The 18,796-nt window shown below is 36.8% G+C and overlaps 3 protein-coding genes across 4 annotated transcripts; 2 read left to right on the forward strand and 1 right to left on the reverse strand.

Moving 5' to 3' along the window:
• The first annotated feature begins 923 nt into the window (after window positions 1-923).
• On the forward strand, window positions 924-6,911 carry LOC135797454 (odorant receptor Or2-like). 2 transcript variants are annotated; one of them, XM_065309817.1, is made up of 4 exons: window positions 924-1,727; window positions 1,785-1,881; window positions 6,373-6,633; window positions 6,687-6,911. In XM_065309817.1, the coding sequence occupies exons 1-4, from the start codon at window positions 952-954 to the stop codon at window positions 6,750-6,752; spliced, it is 1,200 nt and encodes a 399-aa protein (XP_065165889.1). In that variant the 5' UTR covers window positions 924-951; the 3' UTR covers window positions 6,753-6,911. The 2 variants fall into 2 exon arrangements, with proteins under 2 accessions (XP_065165889.1, XP_065165890.1); XM_065309818.1 differs by lacking the exons at window positions 924-1,727; window positions 1,785-1,881 and adding exons at window positions 5,355-6,157; window positions 6,211-6,307.
• A 472-nt stretch (window positions 6,912-7,383) lies between these two features.
• LOC135797299 (xanthine dehydrogenase-like) lies at window positions 7,384-12,911 on the forward strand. Its single transcript, XM_065309575.1, has 10 exons — window positions 7,384-7,444; window positions 7,506-7,722; window positions 7,778-8,563; window positions 8,628-8,730; window positions 9,287-10,306; window positions 10,375-11,420; window positions 11,477-11,616; window positions 12,175-12,530; window positions 12,582-12,695; window positions 12,758-12,911. The coding sequence occupies exons 1-10, from the start codon at window positions 7,407-7,409 to the stop codon at window positions 12,823-12,825; spliced, it is 3,888 nt and encodes a 1,295-aa protein (XP_065165647.1). The 5' UTR covers window positions 7,384-7,406; the 3' UTR covers window positions 12,826-12,911.
• Window positions 12,901-17,922, reverse strand: Teh4 (tipE homolog 4). The gene is made up of 4 exons (XM_065309577.1): window positions 16,988-17,922; window positions 14,367-14,661; window positions 13,583-13,865; window positions 12,901-13,360 (listed from the first exon to the last, which is right to left on the reverse strand). The coding sequence occupies exons 1-4, from the start codon at window positions 17,800-17,802 to the stop codon at window positions 13,311-13,313; spliced, it is 1,443 nt and encodes a 480-aa protein (XP_065165649.1). The 5' UTR covers window positions 17,803-17,922; the 3' UTR covers window positions 12,901-13,310.
• Window positions 17,923-18,796: the final 874 nt, after the last annotated feature.

Raw genomic sequence — 18,796 nt, forward strand, 5'->3', positions numbered from 1 at the left:
TGAACATTTTTTGGTGTATATTGGGTTGCCTAGCACAGTGGTTGCAAGAACACACTTGTAAACTTTGTTCTTCTTCCTAATTTTGACATTTTTGGGATGTTGGCGATCAAATTGGTTATTTTAATTAGAATTATAGCAAATATCCAAGTTTCGATAAAGTTACCAGATACGTATTTTAATTTAACGGATTTACTGATAAGTATAAATTGTAAATCAACCGATTAAATTTCTCGACAAAAAAGTACGTTTTTCACATTTTGTCAACCTGATAAAAATTAAGGTATTTTAATACACACAAACAGCAGTCACGGAAAATTACCGGTTTTTAAATACTGATTAAGGCCTTAAATTTCAAGTGAATTTGAACGGAGAATTTGAACTTTGCGACTACGTCAAACAGCAAGATTTTCAAATAACAACGCCGATTCAAATGACAGCTTAACGACTTTTGAGTTTATGGTATTAAACACTTAAAAGATATTACTCGTACATACTTGTACTTGAAATAAGGAAACTGTCCTCATAATCTCTCAAAATGATAAAAAGTAAGTTATTACGTAAATAAAATAACAAAACTCTAAATCTTTACATTATAGCAACCACAAAAAATAAAAAAAATATGTAATCATTACCACGCAAATAAAATCAATATTCAAGCGTTTTTTGTTTTAAACAAAATACTTCCTGGGGACGAGAACAACTGCGCTTCATTCTCATTCAATCATTTAAAACGATGCCAGACCACATGTCAGTTAAACTTTCATTTAATTATATTCAATGTAATTGCATTTGAAATATTCTTTTAGAACAACATAGATTATATCAGTTAAACTAATAATTAAATGCAATTATGACCATCGTGAGAATATCTCTGCTAATGAAATACTTGATATCTCAGTTGATTTCATTCAGTATCACTTGAATTCGAATCGTGAAGGTGCAAAAATTAAAATGAAAACAGCACAAACATCTCACATATTCGACGTGGTGGATTACCTAAAAGGTTTATTAACTATTATGGGGACATGGCCTCAACGCAATCCTTCTTGGTCTTACCGAATGAAAAGAACCATCAGTTGGAGTCTGGACATATCCATACTATGTTGCTTAGTTGCTGAAATCTACAAAAACTATCTACATAGTGAATTCAAAGAGTTAACAGAACTGTTAAGCATCATGACATCATTTGTCTCATGGTCGATTAAACGAACCATATTCGAGTTTAAAAACAACCGGCTCGTGGGTCTCTTTGAAAAGCTCGAAGATCCGGTCCTGCATGACTTTCCTAAAAGCTGCGACGCTTACGTACACAGACAGAATAGATTCACGATGATAATGGCAAAAACATTTCAGTTCTTAGCCGCTAACATGGTGACATCGTCGTCCTTGAAACCGTTTATGAACGCAGGTTTAGCGCTGCATTTTACAATCTTTGACTTAGGCAACTGGTATTACCCGTTTCATATTTATGAAATTATTGCGATGATCAACGCCAGTTATAACAACAGTACGATGGATTGTGTGGCCATGTCGCTGATGTCTATTTGTGGCACACAATTTGAAATATTAAAACAGAAAATCATCCACTGCAGACAATGGGCTGGGCGTACAACTGAAGAAATCGACAGGGGCGAAGTTAATGTTGGTGAGGACATGGATCCCAACTTGGATGTCACTATAAAAGAATATTTAAATTCATGTGTGAAACACCATATTAAAATTCTTGAGTGAGTGTTGTTAAAATTTAATATTATGTAGAAGTAAAATGTTGTGTTTTCTTGCAGTATCGTAGGAGATGTGGAAAATATATTCTGTTATCTTTTACTATCACAGTTTGCAACAAGTGTTTTAGCAATTTGCAATACCTGGTTTCAATTTATGGTAAAACATTGAAGATTATGCGTTAAATAATCATCTTTTGTGTTTGTTGTTTTAGTTGGAAGATAATCTAATCAAAATTTTGTTTCTGTCAGTTTATGCAATTGCTTTGCTGAATCAAATCGCATTGTACTGTGTATATGGTGACCAAGTAATGCAAAAAGTCAAGATCTGCGTGATGCATGCTACATGTCTGATTGGTATAAATCAAATAAGGTTGTATCTAAAAATATCTTATTAATAATGGAGCGAGCAAAACGACCAACTGTGATTACAGCTGGCAAATTATCCGTGTGCAACTTAGTCACTTATGCAGGCGTATGTTTCGATTGCATTGTTTGAACACCACAACTATTTAAAATGTGTTTCAGTTGATAAGAATGTCATATTCTTATTTCGCATTGATGAATCGACTTTATGGTAACATGGACGAATGATTATAAGTAATATTTGAAGACAGAATATACTGCCAGTGGCGGATTATGCTTCAGTGGGGCCCTAGGCGCAAATCAAGTTTGGGGCCCCTAAATCCGAAAATTTTCAAAACGGTTATTAGCCCAGTAAAATTAATAGTTTTAGCGTACGGGCGCCGCAAAGTCTACTTCAACATTCGTTTGTGCCAAAAACTCATTTCCACACCACCATGAGGTAGAGTACCTGGCGCGTTTTTTTTATCGTGGTATCCCCAGTAGGCTAATCCACACGCACTATTCCAAAATTTAATGGATTTGAAATATTTATTTATTTATAATTTTTCGTGAATATTGGATTTACAATTTATATTTGGAGTTGACATGTTTCGCCCAGAGGGCATCTTCATAAGTTTATGAAATATAAATTGTAAATCCAATATTCACGAAAAATTATAAATAAATAGGACCGATCGAAATATCACAGGTTAAATTTTCTGCCATACTATCCGCGATGGAATTATCGTTTTCAATGCTATCTTGGTTCTCGAGTTCATCGTACGTGTGCTCAAAAACGGTAATCGTATTTAAATATAAATTACAAATCTAGTTTTCTTGCCTTCTCTTGGGCAAAGATTTCAATAATTTTGTCGTACTCTAGTTTTTTAAAAATATCATTTTCTATGAACATTAATGCGAAGTCATTTAAGTGCTCTTGTGAAAGACTATTGCGCAGATAGTTTTTGACTCGTTTTAAAACTGAAAATGTCCTTTCTCCACTTGCATTAGAAACGGGCAAGGTCAAAAAAATTTGCAGTATTGTGTGTATATTTGGAAAAGTTGATTTTAGACCATTTCTTAATGCTGCATACATTTCATGTGGATCTCTAATATTTTCTTCTTGTACGTATTTTAGAAAATGAGTTAACTCATCAGTGAAATATTCTGGCTCAATATCTTTTTCATACTTAGCCAATAATCGCTCTACACAATCATTAGTCTCAACACGGCTTAATTTTAAATCAAAGAAAATTTTAAAATCGTTAAGAACATTGATATAGACATCGCTCCTTAGAGTAATTTCTGATGTTAATACATCACATACAATAAAAAAATTTCTTGACGAAAATGCTGTATCATTTTTGTTCGTTTCATCATATGGATATTTGCGTTTTCTTTGTCTCATCTCTTTATAAGAAAGATGAGCTGTTAGGGATTTAGCCTCCTCTTCAACAGTTTCGAAATTATTTCTGACCTCTGTTATAAATTCATTTAATGATTTTAATAAACTAACACTATTAAGAATATTTGTCTTTGGTTCCTGTAAGTTTTTGCTGGTAATTTCGATTCTCTGTAGGAGTTTGTTCCAGAAAATATTTAACAGTGCCTTTATAGAAGCTCTTGTTGATTATTGACTGCAGTTTTGAAAATCACCCACGCCAAATCGTCTATGCACAAAACTTCGAGAAAAAACTTTTGTAGAACTAGTGTTGTCGGGGTTGTGATTCAAGACTCACTGACCACTCTCTGTTTTTCTTTTAATCCAACTACCTACCACCCCAAAAATCTAGATAAAAATTGTAGGAGGATAAACGTTGGTACAACGTGTTCCGCAGATGTGAAAAAATGATAGAAAGACGAAATAATTAATATTCCAAAAAAGAGAGCTACCCGCTATTTTACAACCTCAATGGAATATTCCTCAACTCAAAAAAATTGGCAATATACTACTCGCATTATAGCTATAACTTTCTAATGCAATATTCAAGAAAAGGTCACAAAAATTCGTGGCAGAAAATATCCAAATTTTATTTTAAACAGTTTGTCATAAAGAAATAAAATCGGAGATAAAAAGTTTTAAGTCAGCTATTTATCCGTGACGGTTGCTTTGCGGACACGTGTGAAATGCCGTTTTGGGCGCCAAGCGAAAACCGATACGCTATTCATAAAGGCTGAGGTCAAAACCAACTGATGAAGTATTTGTGAAATTACTATATCTATATGGGACATATAAGTGCCAGGGGCCCCTCAGGCAGCCGGGGCCCCCCAGGCAGCCGGGGCCCTAGGCGCGCGCCTAGTGCGCCTAGGCCGTAATCCGCCACTGAGAATCCTAGTTGCATTACGGTTTTGTCGAATAAGATTTGATCGTTTTGATCGCTGCATGTTGAGTGGGGAAGCTACGAAGCATCGCACAAAGAAGAGACGGAGAAAACTCGTTTAGTATCTTCCAAAGAAGTTTTCACTTCAAAAGTATTAAAAATGTATCCTACACTTATTAAATCTTGTCCAAACAAACACATCAACCGGGCAACTTTAACCAACTCGTACAAACACACACACACGTCTATGCTTAGGGAGGAAACTACGAAGCCTCGCACAAAGAGGAGACGGGGATAATAGAAAACTTTGTATTTGCGTTCTTTTATTCTCCCACAAAATAATCCATATACGCAAATATGTTTGTCTCTTTTAGTGTCGTTTAGAGCCCATTTTGAAAAGTTTTCATTTCAAAAAGTATCCCATTACCTTCTCCTGGCCCAAAGCTAGCTCTCCACCAATTTTTAGCTAAATTAGATTAGCCGTTCGTTAGTTATAATGAAGGTAACCAACACGACTTTCTTTTATATATATATATAGATTAAATACTTAAATTCGGACTTGAAATTTGGAAAATGCCATCATAATCCCTCAAAACGATAAAAAGTAAGTTATTACGTAAATAAAATAACAAAAATCTAAATCTTTACATTTTAGCAACCACAAAAATAGAAAAATATGTAATCATTATCGCGCAAATAAAATCAATATTCCACCGTTTTTGTTTTAAACAAAATACTTTCTGGGGACGAGAACAACTGTGCTTCATTCTCATTCAATCATTTAAAACGATGCCAGACCACATGTCAGTTAAACTTTCATTTAATTATATTCAATGTAATTGCATTTGAAATATTCTTTTAGAAAAACAATTAAACTCATAATTAAATGCAATTATGACCATCGTGAGAATATCTCTGCTGATAAAATACTTGATATCTCAGTTGATTTCATTCAGTATCACTTGAATTCGAATCGTGAAGGTGCAAAAATTAAAATGAAAACAGCACAAACGTCTCACATATTCGACGTGGTGGATTACCTAAAAGGTTTATTAACTATTTTGGGGACATGGCCTCAACGCAATCCTTCTTGGTCTTATCGGATGAAAAGGGCCATCAGTTGGGGTCTGGACTTATCCATACTCTGTTGCTTAGTTGCTGAAGTCTATAAAAACTATCTATATAGTGAATTCAAAGAGTTAACAGAACTGCTAACCATCATGACAACATTTATCTCTTGGTCGATTAAACGAACCGTATTTGAGTTTAAAACAACAGGCTTGTGGGCCTCTTTGAAAAGCTCGAAGATCCGGTCCTGCATGACTTTCCTAAAAGCTGCGACGCTTACGTTCACAGACAGAATAGATTCACGATGATAATGGCTAAAACGTTTCAGTTCATAGTCGCTAACTTGACAACATCATCGTCCATAAAACCGTTTATGAACGCAGGTTTAGCGCTGCATTTTACAATCTTTGACTTAGGCAACTGGTATTACCCGTTTCATATTTATGAAATTATTGCGATGATCAACGCCAGTTATAACAACAGTACGATGGATTGTGTGGCCATGTCGCTGATGTCTATTTGTGGCACACAATTTGAAATATTAAAACAGAAAATCATCCACTGCAGACAATGGGCTGGGCGTACAACTGAAGAAATTGACGCGGGCGAAGTTAATGTTGGTGAAGACATGGATCCCAATTTGGATGTCACTATAAAACAATATTTGAATTCATGTGTGGAACATCATATCAAAATTCTTGAGTAAGTATTGGTAAATTTATAATGGTTGAGTAAAATGTTTTGTTTTTTTGCAGCATAGCAGGAGATGTGGAAAATATATTCTGTTATCTTTTACTATCACAGTTTGCAATAAGTGTTTTAGCAATTTGTAATACCTGGTTTCAATTTATGGTAAAAAATTGAATAGAATTCTAAACTTTTCTTTCAATCAAAGTCTTTTTTATTTGTTGTTTTAGTTGGAAGATAATTTAATCAAAATTTTATTTCTGTCATTTTATGCACTTGCTTTGCTGAATCAAATTGCATTGTATTGTCTATATGGTGACCAAGTAATGCAAAAAAGTCAAGATCTGCGCGATGCATGCTACATGTCTGATTGGTATAAATCGAATAAGATGGTAGCCAAAAATATGTTATTAATAATGGAGCGAGCAAAACGACCCACTGTGATTACGGCTGGTAAATTATCCGTATGCAACTTAGTCACTTATGCAGGCGTATGTTTTGATTGCATTGTTTGAACACCACAATTATTTAAAATGTGTTTCAGTTGATAAGAATGTCATATTCTTATTTCGCGTTGATGAATCGACTTTATGGCGACATGGGAGAATGATTATAAGTAATACAGAAGACAGAATATACTGAGTAGTCTGATTTGATTTAGTTTTAAATTTAATAGAAAAAAATGCAATTGAAAAGCACCTAGTTTATATAATATACTTTTTGCACGTTTCTGAGCGTTATATTATACTAAAAGAGATCATTTTTACAATGGTTTTTATTTCAACTCTCTAGATCCTTTAGAAGTGCCTTACAATATCCTTTAAAAGTAATTTAATTTAATTTAATAAATAACAGCGCCCTCTACCGCAGCTTATACATTCATAATCATTGAATGAGTTTTGAACATCGCAATAATTTATAAAGTTATATATAACTTTGTGCACGAATTTCAATATACATGAATTTGAATGTAACTCTATTATTTAAATTATATAATCCTGGTGTATCTAAATGGACGTGCTTGTGTGTTTTTATTTTATTTTTTAGAGGCTGATTTCTATTTCTAGCGCGATTTCTGCCTAGTTTGTATGTATCTAGCGTTTCCAATCTAGTGCGATTATGTGTTATCACTAAAAACCAAGCACGTTCATGTTCTCTGACGTGCATGAATATGCATATTTTGAATATCGAAACAATGTAAAAAGAGCGTTGTGTATGCTCAATCGCCATTTTGTGCAAGATGTCCGGCGACAGTGATCCCGACATGGCGGCGCAACCTATTAAAAACATGGAAGTGAAAAAGTATATTGATTTATTGATTTATTGATTTTTTTATATATATTTATTGTTTTTGTTATTTAAGAGAATCTTTTCTGGAGTTTTACATCCATGGGGAGTTAAAACGCGTTAATACAGTTGGACTCAAACCGGAAATGACTCTGAATGATTACATACGTAATAATTTGGGTTTGACTGGTACGAAAAACATGTGTAAAGAAGGCGGGTGTGGTATTTGCATTGTTTCTGTATCGATTGAAAATCCAGTCACAAAAGTACGCGAAGTATTCGCAGTCAACTCAGTAAGTAAAACAATAATTTTACTAGAAATGTTTGTATTAATTTTGTATTATTTAGTGTTTAGTGTCGATTTTATCATGCAACGGTTGGGACATTACCACCATTGAAGGTGTAGGCAATCGGAAAAAAGGATACCATGCAATTCAAGACAGAATTGTGAAATTAAACGGCACGCAGTGTGGTTTTTGTACACCTGGCATGGTCATGAACATGTACGCATTGCAACAGTCTGGTAAAACCAAAATGGCCGACATAGAAAACTCATTCGGTGGTAATACCTGTCGTTGTACCGGTTACCGTCCTATACTAGATGCTTTTAAATCTCTTGCTGCTGACAGCGATGAAGCTTTATTAGGTATCCTGCCCGATATTGAAGAAATCAAACTATGCAAAAAAGATGGATGTGAAAAAATATGTCCGACCCCATGCGCTACAACCCCAAAAACACCATTATATTATGACCTAGGCAGTTCCTCTGAATTACAAAATGTTGGAAGTGTATCATCAGAACAAGTCTGGTTCAAAGTCTCCACAGTGGCGGAGATCTTCTCGATTATCAACAATCCAAACAATGAAAACAGAAGTTATAGGTTAATCGCAGGCAATACAGCCAAAGGTGTATACAAGGATATGAATAAGAGAGATTATTATATTGATATTAGTGGTGTGTCTGAGCTGCGCACGCATTCATTAAGTACCACACGTCTGACGATTGGTGCAAATTGCACGCTTGCGGAAACGATGGACATTTTCCTGAATATTGCCGACAGAGATGAAGGATTCAAACATCTGACCAAATGTGCTGATCATTTGGATCTTGTTGCTAACGTCGCAGTTCGAAACGTACGTGTTATTATGCATTATGCAGTTGTTTGACATTAAAATGATAAGAAAATTTGCATTCTAGATTGGCACACTCGCAGGCAACTTGATGATTAAATATGCGCATAAAGAATTCCCCTCGGATGTTTTTCTAATTTTGGAAATTATGAATGCGAAAATCGTTATAGGTTTGTATATTATTCTAATACTAGCTTTAACCCGCGAATATCTAAAATAATGAAGTTGCTTCCGCACGCGTCTGTAGTCACAGAAGAAGTAACAATGAAGTAGAATGGCGGGAAGTTTAAAATGGCTGAAAGTATAGTCTATGGAAGTATAGTGTACAGTCTACATAGTGTAGTCAATTGGATTTGATGTTGACGTAGCAGTCGGTAATACAGTGTGATAATACAGTGTGATGGTACTATAGTACTTAGGTTTGAGCTTCATTGCTGGAATGCTAGATGGCGTTAAAGTAGTCAAATAACCAGATGCAGAGGTATTATTGGCTAAACTATTTCTTTATTTTATTTAAAAAATAATTATTTTTATTAAATAAAAAGTAGCCTATAACCATTCGCGGACCACTAAGAATATGTGTACAAATTTTCATGATGATCGGTTAAGTAGTTTTTGCGGGAAAGTGTAACAAACATCAGGACTTTTGCATTTATAATATTAGTAGGGATTACTATATTACCCACTACTCACTTTTCGACTGTCAATTAATTAATTGGTTTACAGATAATGGATCTGCGGTCCAAAGTGTTTCACCCGCTACTTTCTTAAACTACAACCTAACAAAAAGTATAATCCGACGTATAGAGATCCCACCCCTTGACAACACGTTTTTCCTGGAAACCTACAAAATCATGCCACGTGCACAAAATGCCCATGGGTACGTCAACGCCGGTTTCCTGTTCCGCGTGCGTAACAATTCCGTAGTCGCCGCATCCATTGTCTACGGTGGTATTAACCCTAACTTTGTGCATGCCACAGCTGCTGAAAAGTACATCATGGGCAAGCAACTCTTCAACAATCAGAATCTCAGCGTTTTCTTTCAGAACCTATCCAGTGACATTCAACCCAATCACTTCCTACCTGATCCCAGCCCTGAATACCGTAAACAACTAGCAATTGCACTCGCTTACAAATTTATCTTATCCCTTGCTCCTGAAACCACCCTATCAGCAGATGTTCGTTCTGGAGCTAAGAAATTAATCCGCCCGGCATTATCCACCGGTGTGCAGGAATACACCGTCAATGAAGCGATGCTTCCGGTTGGTAAAGGTGTAACCAAATTGGAAGCTGTGGATCAAGCTTCCGGTGCTGCTCAGTATACTTTTGATCTACCTGATGCCCCGCATCAGTTACACGCTGCGTTTGTATACGCAAATTTTGCACCTGGTTCCAAATTGAAGGATATTGGTACTTCTAAGGCTATGGCCATCACAGGGGTTGAAGCATTCTATAAAGCTGAAGATATTCCTGGGAAGAATACGTTTATGGCACCGATTAATCCCTTTTTTTACAATACAGACGAGCCACTTTTTGTTGCAACTGGTGATTTTTTGAAGTTTTATGGACAACCTGTGGGGATCATTGTAGCTTCATCCAGGGATATAGCCATGGAAGCATCTGCTTTGGTGGAGATCACTTGTGATCCTGCACAAACTAGTCCTTTATTAACTGTTCCAGCTGTTATGGCACAAAATGCCACGGAGAGGATTCATCATGTCAATACCATTTTACCAAGTAAAATAGGTAAGACCCAAATGGTTCCTGATACTCCTAATACTTTACTAATATTTCTGGGATCATATATGTTCCAGATCGTGAAGCAAAAGTGAAATTTGAAGGTACCTTCAACATGGGTTGTCAAGCTCACTTTGCCATGGAAATGCAAGTGGTGCAAGTCATCCCAACCGATGACGGAGGTCTACACATCCAACCCTCTACTCAATACATTGATGGTGTACAATACGCTGTCTCCGATGTCCTAAAGATGCCCGCTAATAAGATAACCATCACCGTGAAACGTGTAGGTGGTGCCTTTGGGTCCAAACTCACCCGTTCCCAATGGACAGCATGCGCCGCTGCACTTGCCGCTTACAAACTCAACCGACCAGTCAAGATGGCGCTGTCTATGGAAGAGAATATGAATGTCATAGGTAAACGTAACCCGGCATACTGCACCTATAAAGTGGGCACAGATGAAAACGGAATCATCAAATATCTTGACCAGAAGATCTACAGTGACGTAGGGGCCTACCACAATTGTGTACCTGTCATGCAAACACTGGATGCTTTAACCAACACCTATGTATCTAATACGTTTGATCTGGAGTATAATTTTGTTATTACTGACACACCTGCGTCCACATGGGCAAGGGCCCCAGGTGCAGTTGAAGGTATAGCTATGTTGGAGAATGTTTTGGAACATATTGCTTACAAAACAGGGAAAGATCCACTTGATGTGAGGATGGCAAATATAAACCCTGCACATACTACACTCTTGTCAATGATTAACCAGTTTATTGTCTGGTCGGACTACAGGGCACGCCGGAAAGCAGTTGATGATTTCAACAAAGTCAATAGATGGCGCAAGAAGGGACTGGCTGTCATTCCAATCAGTATCTCACTACAGTTTTTGGTTAATCATTACTCGCAGATTTCAATTTATCATATTGATGGGACCATTGCGGTGTCACATGGTGGAGTGGAGATTGGTCAAGGTATCAATACCAAAGTAGCGCAGGTGGTTGCTTATGAGTTTGGGGTACCTATTGAGCAAATTGTTATTCGACCAACGGATAATATGATATCGCCAAATAACTTTGGCACTGGTGGTGCCCTCACTACTGAATCAGTTTGCATGGTAAACTTGACTATTTTTATATTCTTCTAATTTATATTCAAAAAAACTACTTTCAGAGTTTAAAAGCAGGTTGTGGGAAACTAAAAGAACGCATCCAATGGGCAAAGGGTATTGCCAACCTCCCAGATGAAACTCCATGGCCACTATTGGTGAAGAATGCCTGGGCCCTTGGTGTAACCCTAACAGAAAACACAATGTATGATTATTTATACTATTACTAGCTTTAACCTGCGGCTTCACTCGCAAATATCTAAAATATTGAAGTTGCTTCCGTACGCGTCTGTAGTCACAGAAGAAGTAACAATGAAGTAGAATGGCGGGAAGTTTAAAATGGCTGAAAGTATAGTCTATGGAAGTATAGTGTACAGTCTCCATAGTGTAGTCAATTGGATTTGATGTTGACGAAGCTGTCGGTAATACAGTGTGATAATACAGTGTGATGGTACTATAGTACTTAGGTTTGAGCTTCATTGCTGGAATGCTAGATGGCGTTAAAGTAGTCAAATAGCCAGATGCAGAGGTATTATTGGCTAAACAATTTCTTTATTTTATTTCAAAAATAATTTTTTTATTAAATAAAAAGTAGCCTATAACCATTCGGGGACCACTAAGAATATGTGTACAAATTTTCAGGATGATCGGTTAAGTAGTTTTTGCGTGAAAGTGTAACAAACATCAGGACTTTCGCATTTATAATATTAGTAGGGATAGGGATTATCGGTATACCACTTAAATTTAATTTCCTTCATCCTAGGTTTGTACAAGACCCTAATGGACCCAACAAAGCTGATTATGTCATCTACGGAGTATGTGCCACCGAAGTGGAGGTAGATATGCTTACCGGAAGTCACATCATCAACCGCGTGGATCTTTTTGAAGACGCCGGTGACAGTTCCAACCCTTTCGTTGATATTGGTCAAGTCGAGGGTGCGTTCACCATGGGTATGGGATACTGGACCATTGAAAACACTGTATATAACCATGATGGTCGTAACATGACCACTAGTACATGGAACTACAAACCACCAGGTCCCAAGGATATTCCTGTTAATTTCAGGGTTAAACTACCCTCAAATCAGCCGAATCCATCAACACCTTATAAAAACAAAGGTATATCTTCATTATAACCTAAAATATTATTATTACATTAATGTATTACAGCAACATCGGAACCACCAACTTGTCTTGGATTCTCAGTACCCTTGGCAATCAAGGACGCTTTGAAATCAGCACGGACCCAAGGCAATCCGCAAGCTGACGGATGGGTACCAATCGGTAAACCTTCAAAATTACTAACCTTAACCTAAAAATATTTCCATCTTTATTTATTTTTACAGATGGTCCATTTACCGTCGAGAATATATTCATGAAATGCATGAATAACTTCAACCAATATCGTCTCTAACCTCAAAACTTACCTACTCAATGTATACAGGGTGTTGGAATTTATTACACGGTGACAGCAATCAATAAAAACAAATTGTTTTATTACTCGCTGATATTGATATATTGTTGTTGGTGGACATGAATATAATATATCACATTCATTTCTATATGTACGGCACGGACACACTGTATGTTAGATATACATATTAAGGCATTCGATAAGTCACAGACAATTATTTATTGTTTAGTACTTAACTTAACAATTAGCTTGGCTAGGAGACGGGGTGGAGCAGGATGGGGACGCAGAACAAAATGGCGGATGACATGGATGACATGACGTGACACGCAGGAGTTGCAATTCATTTCTTTTCTAGTTTGTTTCTTGATTTGTATTTGTATTCGTTTCTTTCTGTGTGTTTGTTTTGTTTCTACGATATGACGTTCTAGAAGGCAGTCGGCGCGCGTCGCCGACGTGTGACTTGTGTGGCGCATGCGCGTTCGCGTCTACTGTTCGTTCAGCGCGTGCAAAATCAAGTTTATGTCCGTTTCGTAGGCTACAACAACAGATACGTACGTGTTAGTCGTGTTACATAAATAATGATTGACGTTATGAAATGATTCTGTTGTAATGACGTAAGGAGCACTTTAGGAACATTGTTTAGACTCTTAACCACGCCTACAGCTAGTTTACATATTACAGTACAATTGTTAATTACAAATCGTGAATTTTTAATGTTTACTCACGAGTGGCGTGTAATCCGGCACCTCATACTTACTATGACTGGCGGTTAAGTCGCCGCGACGTGATGGCACGCCTGCTCCGTTAGCAGCACCGCCTCCGGAGTCTGTAGGCGTAGTCAACGAATCCGGATCGTCCGAATTACCCAGGCAGTACTTGCAGCGCATTTTCGTATCATCGCCGACACTGACCGACTGCATGATGATACACAGCGTGAGGAAAGAAACAACGAAGAGTACTGATGGCACAGTTGCAGCGATCACAAACTGCCGCCATGTTGTATTCAAATTATAACGGGCTACCACACGTTCGGAACTATTCTGTAAATTCAACCGCACACATTTATTTAGTGATATTTATTTAGCCAGGAAACAAACCACACAGATTCTAAAAAAAATTTATTAATGCGCATGCGTCATGCGTCATGCGAAGTGTTACCTTGTTTGCAGATGTCAACACGCAAAGTGGGTGGCATACATTGATCCAAGCATACACACATCAGAGTAAAATATGCAAAAAATGAATAAATGCATAAAATAAATGATTATCCACGCCTAAATTCGATTTAATATCATTAACAAAATTGCTTTTCGACGTTTTCATCGCGTTGGAGTTAATTAAATTAATGAAACTGCAAACATAATATCATCAACGTCCGCGTGTATGATGAACGACCAATATTTACTTCCCCCACTCCTCTCTTCCGACAATTTACCCCAAATTGCGTATAATAAAAGAACAAAATGAGAAAACGGCCATAAAATTAAATTTACGACACATAAATAACACACATAAGTGATTTTTCTTTTTCTAATCTTTACCTTATTGTAAAAACATGGAAACCTTGACTGGGCGGTCTGGTTACGCCCATCGCGTCCATTCGTCTGCAGAAACTCGCGACACTCCCCACGCAGCGTATTCACACACCCATCGAGGTTAATAAACAGCCGCGAGTGGTTGAATATAGTGAGCGTGGCTTGAGGCGGTACATAACGATGGGTGGGGTCTAGTAGATGTCGCCACTTGTTGCGCACGCGCCAAAACTGCGTGAAATTCATCGATGGTCGCGGAATCTCGGTGGTGTTGTAAATTGTGCCGTTGACACAATCAAAACCTCTGAAAAATTATTTTAAAAAACAAGTCAGGTTGTAAATAAATTAGAAGTAGGTCGGTATGTAAATTACAGAGTTATCTATCATCTTTACTAGTGGTAGTAGCGAAAATAACCCTGACACATGAGTATACTCGTATATCATAAATTGAATTCGCCTCCCACACAAAACGAGCGAGTAAATGCATTTATCGATTACGTTCGCGCACAAGGCGCGCAAACACAACACAATTAGGTGCTTAGGACGTTTGGGCTTTGGTGTATAGTGAGGTGAGAGGGTTTAAGTTTTGTTTTGTGTTGTGGTTGTTGGGTTTTATCTTTTACGTCCGTTTTGGCTCGGTTTTCGGTTAACATATCGCTTTTCAATTGTTCGCAATGAATATAGTTTCCTTTATGGATAAATACATTAGTGCAATTATCAATCAATTAAATATTTATCGGTATTATGATTGATTATGACGTATTTCATAACAAAACACGTTTTATTCCTATGATTTCCTTAATATTCTTTAATAAAAAGAAGTGGAATAACAATATTTCCACTGGGGATTGTTCAATAATAAAAAATTACTTTGTTTTTGTTATTAAACACGTTTTAAACATTTTTAAACACATAAAATTGTTGTTTTTAAATTGTTTCTGAAGTTGGAAATCAATACAAATACTTTAGGCCCTGAGTAACTCATATTTATTTGATTGTGTGGTTGATAATAAAAATAAATACACCTGTGCTATTTTTGTAATGTAGGTTGAAGGAAAACTCGCTTTGTTTTAAATTCAATTCTCACAATTAGGAAAAAACTGACGATATATTGACTGCTTGGGTGTTTTTCTACGTTTTGTTTCTAAGTTTTCGACTAGCGGAGGGCTATCACAGTGGACGTATCGATTTTCCGTCCACTTGGCTCCGCTCTAATTGAATTTCTAATGAGTGTAATTAGCCCTCGGACGTGCGACCTGCTACCTGCACGTTTACGCAAATATTTATTCGACATGCAATTTGCAATTGTGTCACATTCTATTTTTATGATGTTATAAAATACAATGCAATAAAATACTTTAGTCACGGGTTTTAGTCACAAGTGAAACTTGCGTCGGCTAGATGGCACTCACAAGTGAGGTATTTATGTTACATTTGATCAATTTGTTTATATTTGTGTTTGCTGTTCATTTAGTAAACAATAAATACAAAACCTCATTAGCAAAAACCACTAGTGCTACACAATATAATCCCTACTAATATTATAAATGCGAAAGTCCTGATGTTTGTTACACTTTCACACAAAAACTACTTAACCGATCATCATGAAAATTCGTACACATATTCTTAGTGGTCCCTGAATGGTTATAGGCTACTTTTTATTTAATAAAAAAATTATTTTTTAAATAAAATAAAGAAATAGTTTAGCCAATAATACCTCTGCATCTGGCTATTTGACAACTTTAACGCCATCTAGCATTCCAGCAATGAAGCTCAAACCTAAGTACTATAGTACCATCACACTGTATTATCACACTGTATTACCGACAGCTACGTCAACATCAAATCCAATTGACTACACTATGGAGACTGTACATTATACTTCCATAGACTATACTTTCAGCCATTCTACTTCATTGTTACTTCTTCTGTGACTACAGACGCGTACGAAAGCAACTTCATTATGTTAGATATTTGCGAGCGAAGCCAAGGGTTAAAGCTAGTATGTAATAAAATACTGTAGTCACGGGCTTTAGTCACAAGTGAAACTTGCGCCTGTAAGGTGGCGCCCTCTAGTGAGCTATTGATATTACATTGGGTCATACACGATGTCAATTTGTTTATATTTGTGTTTGCTGTTCATTTAGTAAACAATAAATACAAAACCTCATTAGCAAAAACCACTAGTGCTACACAATGTAATAATAAACATATGTGTACATTTAAATTGAGTAATTTCACACATGACACGCTACAATAAGCTTGAAACAAATGCCAACCGACATGCAATAACACAACTCTCAACCGGACAACAAATTTCCCCAACGAAATCAGCGAGTGAACACAATATGTATTTTTAATTATAAATCAAGTCGTGTTAAATTATGCATACGCTATTTTAATGAGGGCGTGTTATGGACTACAGCACGAAATGCCAACCTGCAAACAAAACACAAACAAGGGAAGAAAAAATGCGCCACTTAGTTAAATGCCACTTGTTTGCATGAAGCATAAACATTTTTCATATTCTACTCCCCAAAGAATTCAGACCTAGTTAATTTAGTATTCATAATTACATTAATTATGATAATGTAAAATCCACAAATATAGGCAACCCAATATACACTCACCGTATTGAAGAAGAATTGTGCTTCAAATGATGACATGAAATCATCAGCACCTCGCCATATTTCGCCTCCCAAATCATCTTCTCATCAATCTCCACCCTTGGCTCAATACCCTTACTCTCAGTAAACGCCCACGCAGTGCTACAAACCACCGTATGCACTGAATCATCCTGAGTAATATAAACATTACTAAAATTGGTGTTAATCGCCGGGCAGTATCTATCGCAGCTGAAGTGTCTCTTTATCTTGACACATCGTGATCCTTTACACTCAAAAAACCCCGTCAGCTTGGTGTTATCCTTATCACTATCCAAGACAGCTCCGTCCGCTCGATGGTGGCACTGATAAATCTCCGAGAAGTTCCTACAGTGCCCCAGAGAGCAATTGAACACTCCACTCAACGTGGCACATTCTGTACCATTATTACAATTATACCGCTTGAGTTTATCAGTGGTCACCTGCGGGCAGGCAATTGTCGTGAAGCGTGTGCAGTTCCTCAGCTCAAGGTCAGTGCCGTTTTGTCTTGTGGTAACGTGGATTTGCGGACAGAAACCGGACGCTTTCGTCAAACACCATTCGCTGCACGAGGCCCAGCTGCAGTTGTTGATGAGGCTGGTGTTGATGGTCTGGCACATGGCGGGTGTGGTTTCGTAGCCGGAGTGGAAGGCTTTGTACGAGGGAATGTAGACAGCTACGGTTAGGTAGATGAGTGACACGCTGCTGAAGACGACGACCATTTGACAGAAGCAGATGCTACCACAGATGCGTTTGTCTTGCTGGGGGATTACTGGCGGTTTACACTTTCGCTTTTTACCCATTGTCAGAGAATCACTGAATGTTTTTTGTAGGTTAGGTTTTAGTTGTGGTTGAGGTTATGTCAAGTGACTTGGCTTTAAACTTTTAAAAATTGATTATTTAGTGTTTTTTTGTTAAGTTATTATTGGTAAATTAGGTTTTTTGGGTTTTTAGTTTAAAAAAAGTAATTTTTTGGACTATAAACTGCTTTAAACTATAATATTTTAATTGCTGAACATTTTTTTGACATATTTTTTTAATTTTATGAGAATTTAAACAATTTCTAAGAATTTAAAAGTTTTTTTCACGAAGTTTAAAGCTTTTTTAAATAATTTATGTCAAATAAAATAGAAATAAACGTTATTTATCCATTTCAACATCTTTTCTTGGTCTTAAATGTATATTTTAAGTCGTTTTTATCAAAATCATGTTAAAAGTTGTTAAAATTCAATTTTTAATATGTTCAACAACGAAACACATAATTTTTACACTAAATAATTCAATTAATCAACTTTTAATTAATGTTATAAACCGGAAACACCGCCATTTTGTCCCCTAACCCACACTTTTCACTTCCCAAATTTTGAAGACTTGTTAAACACAACACTCCTCCGTTAATTGTAAATGTTTGATGACGTGACCATCGGTCAAGCCATCGCATGACTAAACGACGTTCCGTCGCCGCCTGCGTGCAGCGTCGTGACGCCGCCGCCGCCGCCGCCGACGACGTTCGCAAGTGAACGCAAGCGCATTGTTTTTATTTGCCGCCGACGCGACTCCTACAGGTTGGCACGCAACCTACCCACTCGTCGAATTCACTCCACATCACAATCCACTCGAAATTTGTTTTTATTTTTCATCTCAACACTCAGTAGATGCGTTTATAATAGATAGATATGTATGGTAAAGAGCTATGTTCACGTGTCGAATATGGATTTTCTCAGGGAAGAAAACGAGTGCGGAGAACAAATATCGATCGAGAACGTGCCCCACATTTACGTGCTATAATTTATTACG

This window comes from Atheta coriaria, unplaced genomic scaffold (assembly GCF_025399875.1).
Source record: "Atheta coriaria isolate IRGN ID8LTWV9N9 unplaced genomic scaffold, Caltech_Dcor_3.1 hic_scaffold_8_pilon, whole genome shotgun sequence".
Classification (NCBI taxonomy): domain Eukaryota; kingdom Metazoa; phylum Arthropoda; class Insecta; order Coleoptera; family Staphylinidae; genus Dalotia; species Dalotia coriaria.

Excerpts from the sequence above, each read along its gene's own strand:
- LOC135797454 (XM_065309817.1), top strand. The coding sequence starts at position 952 with ATGAAAACAGCACAAACATCTCACATATTCGACGTGGTGGATTACCTA. Across the intron at positions 1,728-1,784 it reads CACCATATTAAAATTCTTGA|TATCGTAGGAGATGTGGAAA; the intron begins GTGAGTGTTGTT and ends GTTTTCTTGCAG. Across the intron at positions 6,634-6,686 it reads ACTTAGTCACTTATGCAGGC|TTGATAAGAATGTCATATTC; the intron begins GTATGTTTTGAT and ends AATGTGTTTCAG.
- LOC135797299 (XM_065309575.1), top strand. The coding sequence starts at position 7,407 with ATGGCGGCGCAACCTATTAAAAACATGGAAGTGAAAAA. Across the intron at positions 7,445-7,505 it reads AAAAACATGGAAGTGAAAAA|AGAATCTTTTCTGGAGTTTT; the intron begins GTATATTGATTT and ends TTGTTATTTAAG. Across the intron at positions 8,731-9,286 it reads GAATGCGAAAATCGTTATAG|ATAATGGATCTGCGGTCCAA; the intron begins GTTTGTATATTA and ends ATTGGTTTACAG.
- Teh4 (XM_065309577.1), bottom strand. The coding sequence starts at position 17,802 with ATGGGTAAAAAGCGAAAGTGTAAACCGCCAGTAATCCCCCAGCAAGAC. Across the intron at positions 14,662-16,987 it reads CACAATTCTTCTTCAATACG|AGGTTTTGATTGTGTCAACG; the intron begins GTGAGTGTATAT and ends ATAATTTTTCAG. Across the intron at positions 13,361-13,582 it reads CGACTTAACCGCCAGTCATA|CCTACGAAACGGACATAAAC; the intron begins GTAAGTATGAGG and ends CTGTTGTTGTAG.